Genomic DNA, 19610 nt, shown 5'->3' with positions numbered 1-19610 from the left:
CCGGCTGCACTGATCCCCAGGCAGCCCTGCTGGTAACAGAAGCAGAATGGCTGGGCTCCCGCTGGCCCGCGAGGCGTAGGCCCAGCTCCTCAGACAAGCGGCATCTCCCAGCCCCAGAGAAGCTCCGGAAGGCGAAGACAGCTTGAAGCGATGCAGATAACGGTTAGTCAGGAAACACTGATTGCAGCTTATAAAGATGCCGTAGTCTGCAGGATTATATCGGATTTTGAGCTTGGTCAGCAGAGCCCACTTAGAGTGCGGCCATCTTGCAGCCGGCCAAGCCACACCCTTCCTTGCTTGAATATTGATTTCTCCAAGGAATCATTTATCATGCATGAACATCTATTCCTTAGGGGTACATTCATGACATTCATATGCCCGACATTTACGTCAATACCGGCATTCCTAAACACCTTCAAGGTATAAATATACCTTCACTTGCTATGGCAAGGCACGGTGCGGTTCGACTACTTACTTGCACGCGGCTCGCCACAGCAAGTCTTAAAGGAGTCCAGTTCTCAACAGACGCACTGACCAGACACTGTCATCCTCCTCACCGAGAATCCAGCTCCAGTGTTTCTGACTCCCCTTGCGGGGTGTTAGAGATCGAGTCCCAGGAAAGAGATACCAACCTCTCTCATTCTAAGGTATGGAGCTGATTAGAACCTAGAGAAACTTTTGGCAACTCTTGGCAACTATAGTTAAACTAAACTATAGCAAACTCTTGGCATAACTAAACTAGACTAAGACAGCACCTACTTCTTCCCTTGTACTAGACTTAGGTTAGGTACACTGGGGTAGGATTATTTAGAAGCACCAGATGAGTATTTTAACCTGTGTTATTTATGTATGTATTTTACCGACATGCTATTGCATTATTATTTTATATTAGTGCTGCTGCTGTATATTTTATACTTCGCATTCTGTCTTACGATTGTAGCAGTTCATATCTCTTGCATGAGAAATAAGACTGTTCAATAAACCCCTTTTATTGAAATGCCCGTCTCTCTATTTCTGTGCAACTCTGTAGAAACGAAGCATGCACGATTGACTGAGTGAAATGGTTATCTATTGTTTCCACGACTCTGAAGATATTCTTCCGACTCTAAGGGAAACAAAGTTGTCATGTTTATGCGGGTGTCAGAAACTAATCCCTTCTTGTTCATTCAAGAAAGTTTTTAGTGACCTCTGAGTTAGCTGGCGCACACACAAGTAATTAAGTTTAATGTACTCAATAGAGACATACTGACCTCAGTCCTATGTCAAATCTATAGTATATATTATTCCAATGCACAGAGCCTATTCATGATATAGGAACTACACTACACTAGGATTGGTGGGAGCGACCTCACTCAGAGATTGCCAGCGCTCTGGAGGCTTTGGCTTTTTCTAATCCAGAGATATTAAAAGAGCACATGTGTGGCTGGCCACCGCAAGACGGACGGCCAATAAGACATGCACACTTTAAACCGTGCATAGTTAGCCGACCCTCCTCCCTGCTACCGTCACTCAGAAGCAGCCTCCCCCCCCCCGTCCTGATTCTCAGCTCAGGACGGTGGATGAAAAATAAACTGGTAATAAATTACCATTTTATTTTTCATCTCTGGGCCTTTGGGGGGAATTTTAGTGGGGCAACGCTCCTCCGCTCAACCAGAGGAGCCGCCCCTGCATAGAGTAGAGTAGTGCAGTGGCATAGAGTCCAGTGGTGTACAGTGCAATAAAGTGGTGTAGAGTGCAGTAGTGCTGTAGCGTGCAGTGGCATGATATGGAGTGGCATAGAGTGAAGTGGTGCAAAGTGGAATAGAGTGGCGTAGACTGCAGTGGCATAGAGTATATTGATTCAGAGTAGAGTGAAGTGGTGTAGCGTGCAGTGGTATAGAGTAGAATACTGTAAAGTGCAGTGGTGTAGAGTAGATTACAGTGGCTTAGAGTGGATTGGTGTAGAGTGGAGCGATGCAGAGTTCAGTGGCATAGAGTGGCATAAAGTAAAGTGATAGTGCAGTGTTGCAGAGTACACTGTCATAGAGTGCAGTGGTATATAGTAGAGTGGCGTGGAGTGCATTGGCGTACAGTGCAGTGGTGCAGAGTAGAGTGGCATAGAGCGTATAAAGTGCATTGGCATAGAGAGCTAGAGTGGTGCAGAGTAGAATAGAGTGGGGCTGAGTACAGTGGTGCTACGTGCAGTGGCATAGAGTACATTGTTTCAGAGTAGAGTGCAGTGGTGCAGAGTAGATGAGATTGGATTGGCATAGAGTGCACTAAGGTAGAGTGGAGTGGTACAGAGTAGAATGCAGTGGCATTGAGTGCATTATTGCAGAGTAGGTTGGCATAGAGTGGAGTGGTGCGGAGTGATGTAGAGTGCAGTGGTGCATAGTGGAGTAGTGTGGGGTAGATTGCATTGGCATAGAGTAGAGTGGAGTTGTGTACAGTAGAGAGACTTGGAGTGGAGTGGTGCAGAGAAGAGTGCAGTGATGCAGTGTAGAGTGGAGTAGCGTAGTGTGGAGTTATGCAGAGCAGAGTGCAGTAGTGTGGAGTGGAGTGGATTGGTGCAGGGTACAGGGGGGGAGGAACGTATAGTAAGCATGGTATGGTAGCATACTGCCATTACTGACAACACATCTTCACTTGAAATGACCATTTGCACTCACATACAATTTTACTGATGAAAGTATTCAGTGCACAAACGATAATGTGTGGAAATGTTTTTACCCAATGTATTGTTTTGACTGTCAGCACAATTCATTTACAAACATTTATATTTTGTTGTGTGCCAGAAAAATAATAACATTGTACAGCCTTCCTAAAGTAGACCCCCAGTAGCCAGCATAATTGTCACATAAATCCTCTTACTTTGAAGTCAGAGAAAGAAAAATAAACACCAAGCTTCTTGGAAGACACAACCTGACATTTGACTTCTGTCATTGAATGCACAGCAAATGTGACAAGATAAGAACAAGATTTCAAGGCCTGTTTATAGAAACCGAGTTGGGGGAAAACAGTTCTATTCTATTCTGTATAGCACCCATAGAGTGCTTTAGGCACGCCAGCGCTGATAGTAAGGCACATACCAGATAAATGACGATTACCTGGATCTGTTCTTGAAAAGCCAGGTTTGTAATACTTTTCGAAATGGAAGTTTCCTTTTAGCTGATCTCAGAGAATGTGAAGGCTGTTCCATAATTTAGCTGAATTGTAGACAAAGGAGCACCCTCCACATTTTACCTTTCCGACCCTAGATACTATGGCTAGGTGTACCATAGAGGATCGTAAGGTTCTTCTGGGGAGGTATGGGGATATCATAGTGTGAGAGATCAGAGGCCGTTTGTCAAGGAGATCCCTATGGGCGATATATAGTGATTTAAACTTAATCCTCTCAGTCACTGGTAGCCAATGGAGGGAAGCAAGAGCTAGTCAGGCAGACTGATGTCTAGGTAAATCGCACAAAGTCCGAGCTACGGAGTTCTGTATCACCAGTAGTTTTCTTATTGTGGCCCTTGAAGCTCCCAAGTAAAGGGAATTGCTGTAGTCCAAGTGGGAAAGAATAATAGCCTGGACCATCAGCCTCTTTGAAGTGAGAGGAAGGGGGTGGGGATTTTTGGAGCATACTCAGTAGAACAAAACACAAGGCAGAGAGCTTTGGTGTTGAAGTTCGGGGATTTGTCCAACCACATTCCCAGGCTCTTAATGGCATTTTTGAGGGTGGGAGGGGGCCTAGGCAGCTTGGCCAGCACATATTACATGAGGAGGTTAAGTTATTACCCTGCATCATGAACTCCTTCTTCCTACATTTAATTAAAGGCAGGAGCTGTCCATCCAGCCTGCCACTTTCTCTAGGCAGGGGCCTCATGTGGAGGCAGGGGAGTTCTGGCTTTGAGTGACAGAAAAGACCAAATGAGTGTTGTCTTCGTAAGAAACTATTGCTATCCCAAAGGGATGGAAGATATCTGCAAGGGGTCTCATATAAACATTAAATAGAGTAGGGCTCAGAGACGAGCCCCAAGTTACTTCATATTCTGAGAGGAAAATATCTGACGAACAACCTTCGTCAAAAACCTGGAAGGACCTGTGTAGTATCCTGTAAATTGTATGGTAGTATGTATCCCTTTAATTTAGTGTGTGTTATGTCATTTTCCAGACTTTACATGTTGCTTAGTGACAATAAGAATGTTGTAAGACACTTGATTGGAGCTGCTCTGCTGGAGCCGGTGTGTTCATTGGCACCACTGACCATGTATCCATGAATAAATCATCTTACGACTCATGACTTAATTGATCTCTGGTTCCTTATTACATCCTGCTTTCCAGACAGGACATCAGCCAAGAAAGAGCTAGTTCTGAGAATCCAGGTTTCTGCAGTCTTTCAGCAAGGATATCATGGTTTACCATATCAGAGCAGCATCCCTGATATAGCAGTTTTTTGGGCTTCTCCTACTACAGCTAGAGGAGCATTCTCTGTGCCGTAGTAGGTTTGAAATTTGGTCTGTGTGGGGAGCAAAATATCATCTGTTTATAAAAATTCAGAGAGAGTGAGATTGACTTATTTTCCTAGCGTTTTACTTATCCGAGGAATCGGGGAGATCTGTCGGTAATTACCTAAGTTAAGAGGGTCCAAATTAGGTTTCTTGACCGCGGCCTGTTTCCAGGCTGCCGGGATTGGTCCCGCAGTCAAGGATAGGTTGGCCATTTCCAGCAAGGTAGGAAGTATCTGGTCAGTTACTTTGGCTAAAATCCGTGAAGGGGCTGGATCTTTGGTGGAGCCGGATTTGACTTGACTGAATATATCTATGAAAGTGACTAACTTCAGAGGGGGAAAGCACTGAGCATAGGCTGGTTTTCTGCCCAGCGTAGCTTCCTTGGAGCTTATGTTGCTGGTGTCCATTGATGGTTGGAAATCGCTGTATATTTTGTGGATTTTATTCTGAAAACATCTTGTGAGGCCATTCAACCGCGATGGGGAGGGTTCTAATAGCGTGCTAGCTATGCCAAACATTTCACGTCAGGAGTTAGCGGCTCAATTGATTTTTTTCCTTAATGTGTGAAGCTTGAGCTTTTTTTTATTTCCTGCATGGTAGACTTTGATCGTTTATCTTTATATTTGTTTACTTGGCTTCTCATAATTTTTTCTCTAAAGCCTTTTGCCTTTTCTCATTCTTGTTTGAGTTTCCTTAGCTTGGCTTGCTGGTACACCAGACAGCCAATTTATCTTTCGCTCTTCTGGTAAACATTTTTTGCGGGTGGACTTGATCAAGAGTGGATGTAACCCAATGTGAAATGTTATCATTTGCTAATATAGGGTGTAAACCTAAAGTAGGTCTTGAGTCAGTCAGATCCCGCTACTATACAGGTTTAAAAAGGGAGTGGTACCCAGGATCAAAGCCTCAAAGTGACCCTACTAATGGCTAAGTATACTAAAGCAAAGCAGGATAAACTATATCTGGCATTCATGGACCTCTCAGTTGCATTCGACTGTGTAACCCATTAATGCCTCTGGGAAATAATGGCAGAAATGGGTATAGACAATGCGATAACCACCTTTATTAGACAGCTTATGTAAACTACATGAGTAGTCTAGATCTAAAAACAAATGAGGCAAAGTCTCTTGTTTTAATAACTGGACAGAGAAGTAGAGGCCTCCACATTTTGATTTAGAAGGACGTGAATTGGCCCAAACTGACACCTTTTCGTATCTTGGAATAACCTTTGAGAGATCCTGGTCCAACATGATCATAACAAGAGTCCTAGCACTGGAAAAAAGTATAATACCACTTAATTCCTTTACAAAGAAATTGGGTGCAAAGCCCCTTGAGATAATCATAAAAGTTTACTCTGCTAAATGAATATCAGTGGCAACTTACGGGGCAGGAATATGGGGATACACAAACGCCCACTCTCTCCAGACCATCGAAAATTCCTTTTGGCAAAGACTCATTGGCCTTCCAGCCAGCTGTTCTAACTTTTTATTGAAAACAAATTATCCTGAGCACTACTCAGTGTGTATTATGAAATCAAAGTCCAGTCCGTCTTCTTTCAACTCCGATGTTTATTCCTGAGATATTTTCATCACATGTCACTCACTATTCATCTTTCCTTTACACGTTACAATCTTCTCCAGGTAGCAAAATAGCCTTGGCTTTGAACTCATCTTTGAGGATGAACGCAATCCCTTCGTTTTTTTTTGTTTTTCCGATTTAAACAAGGGATATAATAACCAGGATCCAGGGCTTGAACAAGTTGTGGCCCAGATTCAGCATGGAGCCAGGTTTTGGTCAGAAATGCTGCGTCTGGTTTATTGTCCTCTAAGAAGGTGAAGATTTCTAGCTTATGGCCAGGCAGTGATCTGCAATTAATTAGGTACATTTACCACTTAGGTTTCTCTCCAGTACAGGGATTGGTATCAATCACCCCTAGGAGGGGTGAGGCACAATGTTTACAAATTGTTTCACCTTTAGACCAACTTATGTAGTGAAGACAGCTTTCATTAAGATGCTCATGTGGGGCTAACAGTTGTAGGTTGAGAGTAAGGTATTTTACTTAGTAGAGATGAACCAGGGTTCCTGGCCCCTGGAACTGTCCGGGCGCAGCTATGTGGCCGCACACCAAATGTCATTATATACACAATCCTACTGAAAAAGCAGGAGTGCCAACCTCCGTTGCAACTTTTTGTTTAGCAAAATAATAATAACAACCTATGGTTCCCATGTCTTCCTCACAATTAGTAGCTGTGTCATATACATTATCTTCAGTTCGGTAGTGCACAACACTAACGGCAAGTCTGCACACCGAATGTCATTATATACACAATCCCCCTGAAACAGCTGGAGCACTAACCTCAGTCGCGTCACCCAGATAAAAGTGCAAGAATATAGTTAACAAGGGACGAACTTGAGCTGGACAGCTTACAGCAAATAAAACCAGCAACTAGAAAGCCAGAAAATATGATTTTCAAAGAGGGCTCCCGGTTTTTTAGTATTTCTTTTTTTAACATTTCCATCTGTATTCATCCATATTTATTTTTCGTGCATCTTTTTGGTATTAATACGTATTTATTTTGTGCTTGTGAATAAATGATGTGATAACTCATATATTTCCACATTTATTTAATACACTAGCAGCCCGTCCCGATGTTGGCCGGGTATGAATTGCTGCCGGCCAGTAGTATATTGTTTTGTAGGATTTCGTTTTGATAGCATTTCTTATCTGTGACAGGCCTGTGAAACGCTCCTATTCACAGTGCACTGCTGATGCACTTAAGAGTGCGCGTTCAGTAGTGTGTGAAGTCGAGTTTCCCTACTTTATTTTTCCTTGCAATATTATATAGCGCAAACTCGACAACATGGCATGAGCACAATTTACATTACAGAAGAACACATTCATTTGTGGTAGGCACGGGGAGACAAAGCGATTTGCCTAGAATCACAGGATGTTGAGCTGATGCCGAGATTCGAACGTAGCTCCCCAGCTCTAAAGGTCGCAATTCTAGAACTTGTGGCGGGAGGTGTGTCTAAAAGTGTATGTCGGTGCTGGCCATTAATGAGAGAGACCTGTGCATTTTTCAAATCGGTGGTGAAAAAATATGAGTATGTTGCTGGAGATGTGGGCCGCCGTGCCACCAATGTAATTACCGGGGGAGGGTAAACACCCATTATTCCGCAACTTTCTTTCCGCATACCATCACTCCGCATACTTTCATTACGAAAGTACCATGACTCCGCAATGCCATTATAACGTATGGCATTACATTTTATATGCTTTTACCATGCATACATTTACAACGAAATTCGTTGTAAATGCATGAATGGTAAAAGCATGTTTTTTTTAAATGTTTGGATAAGGTAAGTATGGGTATAGGGGTATATGTTTTGGGGTACTGAGGTATATGTTTTGGGGTGTTTGGGTATTTTAAGGGTTCAGATATAGTTGTGGGTTATGGGGTACAGGGGTAGTTTTAGGGTTTAGGGATAAGTATGGGTTTTGGGGTACAGGGGTATTTTTAGGGTTCAGGGCTAGGTTTGGGTTTTGGGGTACAGGGGTATTTTTAGGGTTCAGGGCTAGGTTTGGGTTTTGGGGTACAGCGGTATTTTAGGGTTCAGGGGTAGGTTTGGGTATTGGGGTACAGGGCTATTTTTAGGGTTTAGGGATAGGTTTGGGTTTTGGGGTAAAGGGTATATTTATAGGGTTAAGATGGGTTAGTGTTTAAGGGTGTTGGGGTATTTTAAGGAGTAAGGGTGGGTTATGATTATGGGGTGCAGGAGTATTTAAAGGGAGCAGGGTGGACACCCGGAGCTGGAATGTACAGAACCTGGGAAGAAAAAACAATGAAATATTGGGCACAGCGCTCGCTTTTTTTTCCCGTAATCCCGCCCCCTGCACACGCCCACGCCCCCAGCACACGCCCACAGCACACGATATGAGACATGGCATGAAGGGCGGAACGTACCACACGCCCCCAGCGTTTGTCACGCCCCCAGCACACGCCCACAGCACAACCCAGACACGCCCACAAGGGACTGACACGGTTCTTTTACCTTTTAAATGTATATGGTGGTCGTCTGCATAGCCTATGTCCTTCTGCTGCAACTGCCCTTTCCAACGCTGTATTGGGTGTTGTGATTGGTGCTGTGGTTCCTGAGATTACCAGTCTCAAAGGTTTGGGCTCTCTTTTTATTATATTAGTATGGATAAACGTGCAGTCATACATTGATGCCTATCAGGTTTTAGCACATTACACAGGCAGAAATGATAAACCCACATTAAAAGTTAGCCTTATAGCACGAATACATATTGAGATATGCAGTAATTTAAGCAATTCTCATCAAGCTTTGTAACTCTCCTTGCTGCCAATATGTACAGATATTGGCCTGAAAGTCATTAATGTCAACATGGAGAGTCACTCAAAGAAGCCAAATTCTCAGCATTTTTCCACTTTTAAAAATAAATACAGAAAGGGAAGACATTGCTTTTCAGTGTAAACGGAAAATGGGTGGCCCTAGTTACAAACCACAAAGCCAATGGTAAGCAATGGGCGGGAAAATTCCTAGGTCAACTTTCTAAATGTCCCCAAGATGTCTTTAGCAAGCCAGACAGCTGTGCTGTCTGGTAGGCTGCGACCTGACCACTAAAGACGGTGTTAGCCATCCCCAGACCCTGTTCATTGGTGCATGATTAGGTGACTTGGGCCATATTGGGCCTCTTTTGCATATCCTGGTTCTTCTCTTGGTCAGAGCATTCTGTATTGCTTGCAGCAGCCTATTTCTGTCTCGCTGCATATTGCTCCGCTCACCTAGGGACGCCCTCAGCCTACATTCAGAACTTCAGATCTGTGTCATCAGGGGATACGGGGTGGCCTTCTCCACCCACGTCTTTAGCAGAGCGAAGCCTTATATCGATGACTAATGGAAGAAACCAAGGGCCGCTAATCCACCCTTCTCTCCTTGTGGGCTCTTGTGGCCCATTTTGTCGATGGACGGTAGCACGGCACATCGCTCACCTTTTCTTAGTTGTGAGCCTGCAACATTTACACGCAATCTTGTGGTCTATAAGGCGCATGGAAACTGCCTACCTGTGGCTCCTCTTCTGAGTGAACTTGTTCCACCCGAGAAGTGACTTGAGAAAAGTTTACTTCTGTGCTGACACGCGGAAACAAATGTATCTGAAAGCAGGAGGCCTGAAAACAACTATCATTAGCCTACTTACCAGCTACAGATACCAGCATGCTCTTTTGTAATGGACTTTATATCTTTCGAGAACTGTGACATTTTTGACAGCCACATCACGACCATGTTGTGCACAGCCGTACTGACGCCTTCGTCAGACATACACGTCATACCAGGTTTCTCCTCAACTGAAACAAATCAGACTTCAAATGCAGTTCCATCTCAAAAAGTCCTCTTGAAGGATACCACACGGATCCACCCAGGCCTTTAAGTGGGATGAAAAAACTGGGAGGGGGTCTCTCAAAGGAGCGTGGCCAATGTAATTAAGGGCGTGGTTTACAAACACATAAGCTAAAAGTCTGTGCTTAGCATAGTGTGCCGCCTGACTAGTATTTGGCTGTTTCTGTCATTGCATCTAGCTATATGACACAAGTGACATCAAAAATTGAACAAGTCAGGACTATTGGCTTTGTCAATGGTTGTTAGTTGCATAAGATAAACAGCAACTATGGCTTGTATATAATATTGAAAAAGCTTACACTTAAAGCCCTGGTGGCACCACCAGAAGGGAAATCCAGAGAGAAAATGACTCTCTTTAAAGGATTTCCCTTCCCCTGTAACACTCACCTGGAATGACGTCATGCCGTAACTTCTCACCTAGTGAGAAGTGAGCAGTGTGAGCAGGCTACATCTATGTGCCTGCTGTCACTGCAGTCCGGAAAAAAAGGGACCACCTGTGACAGGGCACCAAACAGAGCCCGATAGAGACCCGTTTCGAGGCCCCCTTTAAAAACCTGCCGGTGCTCAGTACCGGTGAGACCCGGCCCACTTAAAGCCCTGGATCCACCGATGAAAACATTGCCTGCAAAAACATGTTTCATATTTAACATAGACTACCAAAACCTTGCCCCTATATATATCACCCTGTAAAAATGCTCACTGCCGCTACCAAACATTTTCCCCCTAAAAGGCCAGGATTACAGTTGAGACAGTAAATTAACCCAGGCTATAATATTAAGAGTCGATTGACTTTAGCAGATTTTGCAATTAAATATAGGTCGAAATGCGTGTAGGGAGATCTTTATATACGGTTGAGTACATTTTACAGTGTATGTCTTCACATGGGATTGTTCGGTAGAGCACTAAGCAAGATGAGACTGAGCACCTTCCCCGTAAAATGTGCATTTCATGTTGTTTACAATTCACTTTTAATCAATAGTGTTAAATTCACTATGGCACTCGAAAATGTATGCTTTGCCACACCATCATTACCTGTACCATGTGCTTTATAGAGATAGCTAGAGCCAGTAATCTGCCTCTGTGGCCCTGCATTTGGCCCGAGGTTTCGTAACATGTGAGTGTTTCTCTTTCGTGCAGGAGTAGTCAGTAGAGTCTGATCATGCAGGAAGTCTGATTCAGTGCCTGTGAATGTAGGTGAATGTGCCGTCTCAGGGCTGGCTTCCCCTGGAGTCCAGCGCAGTCCACAGCATCTGACCTCTGTGTTACGAGTACCTTCCTGTCTGCGAGCCACCCCCTCCATGTTAGATTATGAACCTGCTGCCCTGGCATGTGAAGTCATCCGCTGCAGCGGGCGGTGGCGATGAATAATTTCCACGTCCTGGGCCACAAAACCCCCAGTCCACCACTGGACCTGCCCACCCTCGGTACTTACCGGAAGGCAGTCGTGAAGCCTTCCGATGCATTTTCTGGGCCCCTCATTCTGGCTTGCCCCTTGGAGGTGGTGGGCTCAGTGCTTGAGCATAAAGGCCGTCTGCAGGACCCACCAAGGTGGTTAAACTCGCGTGCTTGAAGGTGCAGAGGCGACCACGGCCTGCACCTATGGCACATTTAGCCGGCCACACAGGGCTACCACTCTGACATTTGGTGGCGCGTTTCCTGAGCACTTGATAAAGGGCTCAAGTACGACTGTGTGAAGACCTGTATTGCAGGGACCACTATTCTTTAGAAATACGATATTGCAGGTTACCTGTCCAGCAATTACTCAGGATTCAGGCATCCCTCGTTTGGGGCAAGGATTTCAGAGCGATCGTAGTAAATGAGTTTTAGTCCCCAATTCATGTTATGTGTCAATTACAGAATGAACTCCTGCTTTTTTTTATATTTAACGTTTAACATTTCCTTGGTCTTTGAATAACTGTAACATTTCCACATGATTCGGGTAGCTAGCTTTTTTCCATGGGAAATTTAAAGTCGACGTTTTCATGGTTTTCGTGTGGCAGTAATTCCGATGCCGCTCAAACTAATGATTTTTTCGGCACAGAAGTTGTTTGAATGATATTGTGGCTGTCTGCTCTGCTCGCACTTATATCACAGGCTTATGCAGATAGTTGGTTTTCTTCATTCAGATCGCCAGATGACTTAGCACTGCTGGACGGCTGCTTGTGTCACCACAGGACACTTCGGGGCATATGTACAAGCTCCTATCGCCACCACAACGTCACTTTTATCGACGTTGTGGTGGCAATAGGGGCTTAGCCGTACTTACAAGGCAGCGTTAAGCTACTTAACGTGGCTTAACGCTGCCTTGTAAATAAGGCCCCTTTCACGCTATGGTTAGCGTGAAAGGGGTGGGCAGTGGGTGATGCGGTGGGCGTTCCACTGCAACACCCATTAATTTTGACGCAGCCTCCTATGTACAAGGGTGGTGTACATAGGAGGTCTTAAGTTAGTGAAAGGAGGGGAAATGCATTATTTCTCCTCATTTTTGCTTTTTCCATGTGTGCTGCCTTGTGCAGCACACATGGAAAAAGCAAAATGCCATGGAATGTTTATGTGCAGGAAGGTCACCCTTCCTGTACATAAACAATCTTTAAAACAAATGCAATTTTGGGACTTTCACGTGTGCTGCATTAAGCAGCACACTTGAAAGTGACAAAATGGCATTTCAGGATTGTTCATGTGTGGGAAGGGACACTTTTCTACTCATAAACAATCCTCCCCTGCACGCAGACACCCTTGCACTATGGTGCAAGGGAGCCTGAGTTTGTAGCGCCATCGTAGGGGGAAATGTAAGGCTGTAAATATGGTGCAGCCTTGGGTTTCAGAAGTGGTTGGCTGAAGCGGTAAGCAATGACGGCTAACTCCTCACTCCGCCACTTCTATTGTACATATGCCCCTTAATTTGATACGTGGCATACATCCATGATGCACGACTTCCACTTTAAGAATTCGGTCAGTGGAACCAGTCATTGTTCCCAGTGTCCAAATGATCCTGCTGTGTACCACACCCTCTAACCCCCATCCGTGCATTGGGCTTCATGCCATTTGTGCTGTAATGGGGGTGGCATCACATTACGTTTTCCAAGGACAGCGGCCTCCAGTCCCAACTAAGGGGCCCATTAGGATGGCGGACGGATTGTCCCCGCCAGGCTGGCGGTAGCCACCGCCAGCCTGGCGTGGGCAATCGGCCCACCATCCTCACCTAAATGCCCCCTGCCATATTAGTATGGTGGGGGGGACCACGGCGGACAGAAAGACTGTCCGGCGCTTTTCCGCCCCGGTCGCAAGGCGACCGGGCCAGAAAAGGTCTAACATGGTGGCGCCCATATTAGGATGGGCCAGAACAGATGCCTTTCCGTGGCGGCGATGCCGCCACGGAAAGGCATGCGGTCTTCACTTCGTGGGCCCCCTGTGGGACCCCGGAGTGAAGGAGAGGTGGTGGGTGCACACGGGGGGTACTTGTGGTACCCCCCTGCATTTGCATTAACAAAGCGGCAGGCACCATGCGGGGCCTGCCGCTTTGTTAATGCAAATGCATTCGTGCATTTTTAGCATTGTGGCGGGCGGTGCTGAGAGCACCGCCCGCCACAATGCTAAAAATGCAGGATGCACCCGCCACAGTGGCGGGCGCATCCTAATACCCCCCACGGGACCCCCGCCCTTATGGTGGGCGGTCCCAATGACCTATAGGATGGCAGGCGGACTAAGTCCGCCCGCCATCCTAATGGACCCCTAAGCTTCTATACACGTCAATGAGCAAGGAATAGTAGAGCCATGGTCTTGCATGAACATCAATCACAATTTTTGTACATTTAAGAGTGGTTTTGGGTTAGTACTGGAGTCCAGGAGATGTGAAATAGAATAATAGATTCCCTTCTGCTTTTAGAGACATGTCTGCGAGAGGTGTCTGTAAGAAATGCCTCTTTCATTTTTGTATCGTTTCCCCCAAGTTTTTTGACAGATGCTGCTGGGTGTGACATATGACACAGGCAGGACATGTACTTTACCAGTCCTCATAGTAAAATCAGCAAAACTACTGTTTTTACGGTGGAAAGACTTGGTCGCCCAATTAGCAAGTACAGAGTTACATGCTCACCCCCTCAGCTGTGCTAAATCCGGGATGGTGCAATCAAAGTGGGCACTCCAAGGTGTCAAATAACTCTTTACATTAAGCCCGACTTGTATCTCAAATTGAAATTAATGTAACTTGTTGCAGTGTCCAGCAAAGAAGTCACTTTGTTGCCTTTAAAACTCCTGTGACCTCCCGACCACACATGGAGCCTGCTCCACGAGACAGCTTTTTACCCTCTTGACGAGAGTTGCTAAAAACTCCCAGGAAGAAGTTCAATGCATGATCGCAGGCCAGGGAGGTGTCACCTTCCTCCTGCTGGAAGCCAATTGGGTGTTAGCCCCAAAAGGCAGGCTTCAAAGGTAAAGCCGCCATTCAAGGACAGATGTGTAGCATAAGGGGAAAGGCTGCTTCTTTGTTGAGGTAGACAGGGTGGCACATGAGGCCGAGAGGGGAAACCAGTTGCCAAACCGATTGCCCCAGGGGCTTGTAGCTCTGAGTTAGCCAGAGCCCAGTGTGAGGTCTGTACAGCAGGAGAGTGAAATCATCATCTTGGGAGTGAGCAGAATGGTGCATCCTGGAATAGCCAGATGCCACACTCCACAGGAAGTGGTCATCACGTGGAGGGAACCTGGTAGCCCATTGGCTACCAATCGCATCCTACCCTAAAGGCACTTTCCAAGCATAAAGAGGACACCTGTGGCACCCAGAGCTCAGATCTCCACCGACTTAAAAGGACGGCCCTGCTGCACCGAGAGACTAGCAAAGAGAGGCTGCACCGCTGAAGACTGCAACAGTTTCCCCTGGTGGCTTGTGAAGAGAGGGACTGGGCCTGCCATGACCTGCTCCAAGAAGGAGTTGTCTCCACAGCCCAGTCAAGATACTCCAAGGGCCAGCCGACTAGCCTTCTGTTTGCAGCACTGGGAAACAACAGCTTAAAAAGGAAGAAGCCTTATGGGGCAAGTTGGTGGCCCAAAGTCTTCAAGCTACTACCATCGCTGCCGTGCAGTACCGACGACCAAGCCTCGACGCACAGAGATGTACCCGAGTTCATTGACCACAGATGTTGGAGATACAAAATGGCAGGCTTCCGTTGCCTACTAGGATCCTGAAATGATGAAAAAGTGTGCAAGTGCTGATTAAGGACATAAAGAAAACTAGGAAGATATGCTCAGAATAATTCTATGAGAACCTCCTAGTACAGGAATTTGAGTCCATTTATGAAGACCAGGCTTAATGGCCCATTTGCGGTTACAAACGATAGAGTTTGTACAGTCCAAGTAATAACTTAATAACAAGTTATAAGAATTATAACAAGTAAAAAGGTAATAAGAAATTAACTTTAGATTGCAAGCCGAAAACAGAGTCCTTAAAGTGAAGAAATATTTTTGGAAAATTAAGGCTTCCGAAATTGCCATTGAAGAAGGCACCTATGAGGAAGATAGTGAGCGACTGTAACAGAAGTGACAGTATACTACTACGGAATGCGCATAAGTGAGGGAGAATGCGTTTACTATTTTGCTTACTTACTTGCATGTGTGATGAAAGTTCATCGTCAGAAGCAACTCTCAGGTTATGCAACAGGCTTTATGGCAATGCGGTGGAGCTCATTGTGGAACGCCAGGCAGTGCATCAGACTTTGAACCAAAGCAGGAGAGAGAATACTCAAAAGGAGGAAAATTGGAGGAAAAGAAAGACGGGCAAACAGTGACAAAGGGAGAAAGCAGGGATGAAAAAGAACTTGCAGGAGTGTGTGTGATAACGAGACAGGGAGTGTCTGGTAATGGATTAAAGAGGCATGAGGTGGAATCAAGGCTACCTAGCCTTGGTATTTGGCACTCCGATGTTTGATAACGCGGGACACAGGCTACTGAAGAGAGGGTACGAATTCTTTTGCAAATTATTTACTGACCACATGACTTTTCTTCAGAAAGCATCTTCTTGAGCTTCCCTAGAAGTGCAAAACACAATTTCTTGGTACAAACCTGTCTCTTTTAAATTCTTGTGAAATTTTTATGAGTATGAAACATATGCAGGCTCCGTGGTCCGTTAGTCGGGCGGGCAAGCTAATGAAGTGTATGTGACAGCAGCAACGGTTTCCTTCTCTAAGAGTGGGGGTAAAGGACTTTTGAGATAGGGTGACCAGAATTTTAAAGCCAAAAACCGGGACATTTCACAAAAATAGAAGAAGGACTACAATTTTACTTCAAGCGATGAGAGCGCTCCTCAGCAGAGAATTACAGAACAGGCAGTAAGAACATACATAAAATGCAATGAACCTGAGCACTTGATGGAAAGGCACTGTTGTGGGTTTAACCGAGTCTTAAATAGCTTATCATTTCAGCTCTCTGAGCAGGGGACCCCCTCTGTCCTTCCACAAGGCTTCACCTGTTGGTCTGAAGTGCCTTAGCCTGGCAGATGCTTGAGCCAGTGGGGGTTCTGCGTGCCAGCGAAGCTGTTGGACTTAATTGCACTCATAGGCTCGATTTTGGGAATTTTGTTTTTGAATTTGCAAAAATGTACCATTAAATAAACCGTTTTTGTCCGTTCGACTTTTTAAAAACATTTCTTAAGTATGAGCAAAACAAAAAAAAACTGTTCAAATCAGCAGTTGCCGATAAGACTGTGACTGTTTCTTTACATTTTCTTCGGCAAACATTAACTAAGAGAGCCCACATTAGGGTCATTTTTACCTGTAACAAATAAGAAGTTCGCCCCAATGAGGGAAGCTCATTTATGCATGTAAGGAGGATACCTACTCAAATTAAGGAGGTGTCTTAAGGCCTGGCTTTTCCCCAGTAGACACTTCACTGATAACTATATTTGGGTAGCATATATTTTGAGCTTGGTGATTTGGAAAATGACAGTGGTCTAGGAAACCTAGATAAAAACGAAATAACATTTCTGTCCAACATACTTCCACCTGTGCACCCAGGATCTGGAACAACTTCCCCGTATCCATCAGGACTACCCCGGTGCCACTCCACTTTAGAAAAGAGTTGAAGACGCACCTCTTTAAAGAACTTAAAGAACATCATATCACAAAGCATTCACAGTAGAGAAAGTTATATCTGCTATCACTCGTTGTCTTTATGCTAGGCTTTGAACCTCTTAAGTACTCAGTTGCCTTTTGGCTAGGTTTGTGCAATAGAAATACCACGAACATACATACACACTTTCATGATACAATCCTAAAAGAACACAATGAAAACGAAGCTGTCTCCCTGTGCTCATTAATTTGTTGGCCTCTTGGCTTTGGCCACCACTACATGAGAGTTAATTTCAAGTCATGTCACAATGCTGTTTATTGACAGGCATTGAGAACTGGGAAACCTGGGAATACTGAGCTTGATGTCTGCAAGTCTGGATTGGAGCTCTTAGGGAAGATACAGTTAGATTAAATCACTTTACTAGAGCCTGTTGGCCAGGGGACCTACTACCTTTACGTTGTGCTTGACTTTCTAATTCAACTTTGTTGATCTGCTCTGTTTATACTAGCTTCTGCTGCCTTTTTGGGACCAAGAAGCGAAAGATCCTGCATGCTTTTGATAAATCCTTTCTCCCTCTAAGCTGTGTGTGTTTTTTCTCCCTGTATTCTATTTCCACACAGAATATTGGAACACTCAGAAACGAACCGCATGACTACTCAGAACATTGGAATTGTCTTCGGGCCTACGCTCATGCGGCAGGAGAAGGAAATCTTTTCCAACATCACTGTGAACATGGTCTATCAGAACCAGGTGGTGGAACTGCTCCTCACTGCTTTCGACAGCCTCTTTCTGGCAGCACCCGGAGAATAGTCTTGAAGGGCAGAACCGAGTGCTGAAATATCTGAACATTTGGCTGTCACTCCACCCCGGCTTTAAGTTATTGTAGAGAGAAGGACTTCATGAATTTGTGTGGTGCTGCTTCTGTACATAGGGGTTAGAGGGTCTAAGCTGCTCTTCATTACAAGAGATGCTCCATTCAAACGTTGAAATATTTGAATGGCAAGTATTGGTGGACTAGAAGATCGAGAGAGAAATAGAGGAGAAATGGTGATCACAGCACACTTATGCGCTTTAAGGGCAGTGTTGATGGAGACCTCGTGCCTCCTATCGGTTTCACTCTGCTCTTTATTCATCGGGATTGCTCAGTGTATGAGCCATGCTCATGGGATCTCCAGTGCTGGCCTTTGGTTGTAAACCTGAGATTGCGATTCAAGAGCGGCCACTGTAAATTTACCTGAGTGCTTAATGTCTGACTCCTGCATTTCAGCTTTCTGAGCAGGAGCATCCTCCTCTGCCCTTCCAGCAGGCTTCATGTGTTGGTCTAAAATGCTTTTGCCTGACGATGCTTGAGATGATGAGATCTGTCAGTTTAGTGCTGCTAATGATCTTCCTGGTAAAATAATAAACCCTCCAACAAAGTATTCTCGCTAACGACATGCATCGTAGTATTATTCCTAGCCCTAGGCTGGACTTGAAAAAACACCTTTTTTTTTAATTTGTAAAAATGTTTTTTTTCCCTTACACTATTTAATTTCTTTTACATATGAGTAAAACAAAATAAAGCACTTTAATTAGCAGTTACCAGAGAAAAGGATGACTGCTTCTTTACGTTTTAGGAGTGTGCTTACTTGGAGCCATTTCCCTTCCATTTGTTATATGTAGCAGATAGTTAACTTTTAGCAAGGAATGCTCGGTAATGAGTATTTGGAGGATGTTCTCACTGGTGAATTTATGTTACAGGTAAGTAACTTTTCCTTCTGTAGTGAGGGCTCCTCCCCAGAAATCCAACATTTAGAATAGGCTCTAAAGAGCTATGCCATCCTGAAGTCGGATGGAAATTAGAGGATACCTAACTAAACAGATTTCAAAGAGACACCTGGCTCAATTGGGAATCAGACCTTGCATCTGAATCCAAACAGTATTGAGAACAGGGTATATTAACAGACTTCCAAGTTGGTGCTTTAAAAATAACTTCCATGGGAACATTACAAAACGAAGTGCTGCTGTAGCGTCATTGCCCATGGTCAAAAGGGATTCATGAGTGCCTGCAGAGTCTTGGGGCATATGTATCAAACCCTTTTCTTGTTCGCAAATGGGCCAATTCTCAGAATCGGACAGTTTCCGAACAGGAAAAGGCCTTTTGCGATGTATCTTCCCAAAAGGGCATCGCAAATTAGAGAATCGCAAAGTGTGCGATTCTCTATTTTGCGATTGCATTTAAGGAATCGCAGATTGCGATGCCTTAAATGCAATGTATGAAGCACAAAAAAAGTACGATTTGGCCTTTAGAAATCGCAAATTACCACCAACTTCAAGTTGGTGGTAGTTTGCGATTTTTTTGAAAAATTCACTTTTTTGAATTTTTCAAAGTGCCGTGTGGCGCACATACGTGCCCTTAGGGCATGTATGTGCGCCAAATCCACATGTGTACACATACATATTTCAGGGGTGCAAAAGGGTGTCCTTTTGACACCCTGGCACCCTTTGAAATTGCATTCTCATTTTGCGATTTTCTAATTGCGATTCGCAAATTGAGAATGTCTTCCCATTCATTCATATGGGCCTCCTAGCCCATAGGAATGAATGGGAAGGTATTCCTTAATTGTGATTCGTAATTTGCTAATCGCAATTAAGGAATGCCAAGGAATCGTAAAATAT

At 44.7% G+C, this 19610-nt stretch overlaps 1 protein-coding gene across 3 annotated transcripts in view; it reads left to right on the top strand.

Moving 5' to 3' along the window:
• ARHGAP9 (Rho GTPase activating protein 9) overlaps positions 1-18543 on the top strand; it is a 744735-nt gene extending 726192 nt beyond the window's left edge. For all 3 annotated transcript variants that reach the window (XM_078688987.1, XM_078688988.1, XM_078688989.1), the window contains one exon: positions 17573-18543. In XM_078688987.1, coding sequence (XP_078545113.1) covers positions 17573-17762 — 190 coding nt within the window. In that variant the 3' untranslated portion in view covers positions 17763-18543. The remainder of the gene's footprint in view (positions 1-17572) is intronic.
• The last annotated feature ends 1067 nt before the right edge of the window (positions 18544-19610 follow it).

Source organism: Lissotriton helveticus, chromosome 1_1 (assembly GCF_964261635.1).
Source record: "Lissotriton helveticus chromosome 1_1, aLisHel1.1, whole genome shotgun sequence".
NCBI lineage: Eukaryota > Metazoa > Chordata > Amphibia > Caudata > Salamandridae > Lissotriton > Lissotriton helveticus.
This window is presented reverse-complemented; position numbering and strand designations above follow the sequence as displayed.